At 39.8% G+C, this 2,298-nt stretch overlaps 1 protein-coding gene across 3 annotated transcripts in view; it reads left to right on the top strand.

The window, feature by feature from the left end:
- Slc26a5 (solute carrier family 26 member 5) overlaps nucleotides 1-2,298 on the top strand; it is a 74,622-nt gene that overhangs the window by 60,752 nt on the left and 11,572 nt on the right. For all 3 annotated transcript variants that reach the window (XM_008830757.2, XM_029562349.1, XM_029562348.1), the window contains one exon: nucleotides 90-196. In XM_008830757.2, the coding sequence (XP_008828979.1) occupies nucleotides 90-196 (107 nt within the window). The remainder of the gene's footprint in view (nucleotides 1-89; nucleotides 197-2,298) is intronic.

The following is a 2,298-nucleotide window of genomic DNA, read 5'->3' on the forward strand; positions in this document are numbered from 1 at the left end:
AGAGAGAGAGAGCGAGAGAGAGAGAGAGAGAGAGATTCTTATGGAATTTTTAACACGATTCTCTAGAAAGCTTTCTGACTTTTCCTTAGACCATCTGGCTTACCACTTTTGTGTCCTCCTTGTTCCTGGGATTGGACTATGGCCTGATTACTGCTGTGATCATTGCATTGCTGACTGTGATTTACAGAACACAGAGGTGAGTGTGGGATTGAAATGATGTACATGTCCAAATGTTGACTCTAAGTATAGGATTGGTAGATGTGGAGCCCTCTGGCCATTTGTAGTTAGATCGGGAGCTGTAACTCTTGTAATGCAGCCTGTTGACTAATAAACAGTATGCCAAATAAATTCCATATCAGGGCTGGAAGTAGAGCCTAATGGTAGAGCAGACTCAGCTGTTCAAGGACCTGAGAACAATCCCTAACACCTAAGAAAAGGAAGAAAGAAAATCCATATAGTTTTGTGCCATGTCATAGCTGATATGCCCATCAGTGGTTTTGTTCACAGAGCCTGTGTCCCATCATTGCCCCTGTTGTGCCTGGTGCAGGGATGCACCAGCTTGTTAAATCCACTTCTGAGTGAAACATGTGGTGGCAATTCTCTTTGGCACTGCACATTAACATGGATTTTGATGACATGGTGCAAATTCTGACACCCAGTTATCATATACAGTTTTCTAGGTGTCACTGCACTCTGAGCCAGCATGCCTTGTATTTTCTTTGTGGTAGGAAACTGAGTCCATTGGGGAAAGTATAAAATAGCTTTTCACAAATAACCATTTTTTGATGAAGAAATCACCACAGAGAGGAAACATCAGGGGGCTGGAGCGATGGCTTAGCGGTTAAGACCACTGGCTGTTCTAGCAGAAGACCTAGGTTTGAATCCCAGCACCCACACTGGTGGTTAACAACTGTCCATAACTCCAGTTCCAGGAGATCTGACCTACTCTTCTTGCCTCCATGAGCACTGCATGACATGGCTGCATTTACATACATGCAGGCAATATACTCATACACATAAATTAATTTTAAAAAATAAAAATAAATTAATTAAAAAAAGAGGAAACATCATAGAAGTAAATAATGAGGGTGTAAATCTTGACCATACTTCTAATAGCTCTGTGGTCTTCACAAAACCTCTCAGTATCAGTTTCTGCATCTGTAAAATGGAACGCATACTTGCTGCCTCAAATAATTACAATAAGTTTACACAGGAAAAAGGGGTGCAAAGATAGACATGCCCCAACTGTTCTGACCACTCAACTAATTTTCCCCTTAACACACAGGACCATGATGATGAGGTCATTTTGCCTATAGTTGCAAATCATATAATGGTGCTGTAAGTTTGGAAGAACCTTGTGTAGGGGGTTGAGGGATGCTAAGTCTTTACCTACAGAATGATGGATACTCCTGCTCTCTGAACTGGAACTGAACATTTTCTTTTTTCTTTTTTAAAAAATAATTTATTGAGAATTTCATGCAAGCATATACGCATATAATGTGTTTTGACCAAATCCATGCCCACTCCCTCCCCTCCAACTCCTCCCATATCTTCCCATCACTTTTTTTCTGATAACTTCATGTACTCTTCTTCTTCTTCTTTTTTTTTTTTAAATGGGGCTTTTTGCTACTCTAACATTACCCCCTCTGAAGAGGTAACCCTAAACTCTTTTAAGGATTAGAGGACTTGAACCAGTATCCAGTCTACAAAGAGGAGAGTCAACATAGAAGAAACATTTCCTCCATGCTTCCAAGAGAAGCCAGCCATGGTCGAGCAGGACCTTTGACTTATCTTCACATAGATGGAACTGGTAAAAGAATGGAGCCAGGGGCTCCTCCCTAGCCCATGTGACCCCTGAGGAACAGATCCTCAAATGGCCTTGAAAGTAAAAATAAATTGGTTTATCTGGGCCAACTGTATGGGCTTTAACACCCAAAAGGAAAGTATAACCAAAGATTAAAGGGATCAATATAATTTTTTAAGAGTCCTATGTTACTAACACTGAGATGTTGGTGCATGCATCTCTAATCTGTATGTATCTGATCATTACTAATCATAATCGGTTGCACTTGGATCCTTGGTGCCTGTGTATGTCTATAAAGTCATCGGGTAGATTTCAGTGGTAATGTTTATCATCTCTACTAATTAACATGACATAAATTTCCATGCTTCCTCCTCAAATATAATACATTTTTTAAAATTTGTTGAATTTTTGGGGTGTATGTGTGTATATCACACAGAACATCCCAGTCTTTCTGCAAGGAACAATATATTCTAAAATGAAATGGAGATCTTTTT

This window comes from Nannospalax galili, unplaced genomic scaffold (assembly GCF_000622305.1).
Source record: "Nannospalax galili isolate Female #2095 unplaced genomic scaffold, S.galili_v1.0 scaffold312, whole genome shotgun sequence".
Taxonomy (NCBI): domain Eukaryota; kingdom Metazoa; phylum Chordata; class Mammalia; order Rodentia; family Spalacidae; genus Nannospalax; species Nannospalax galili.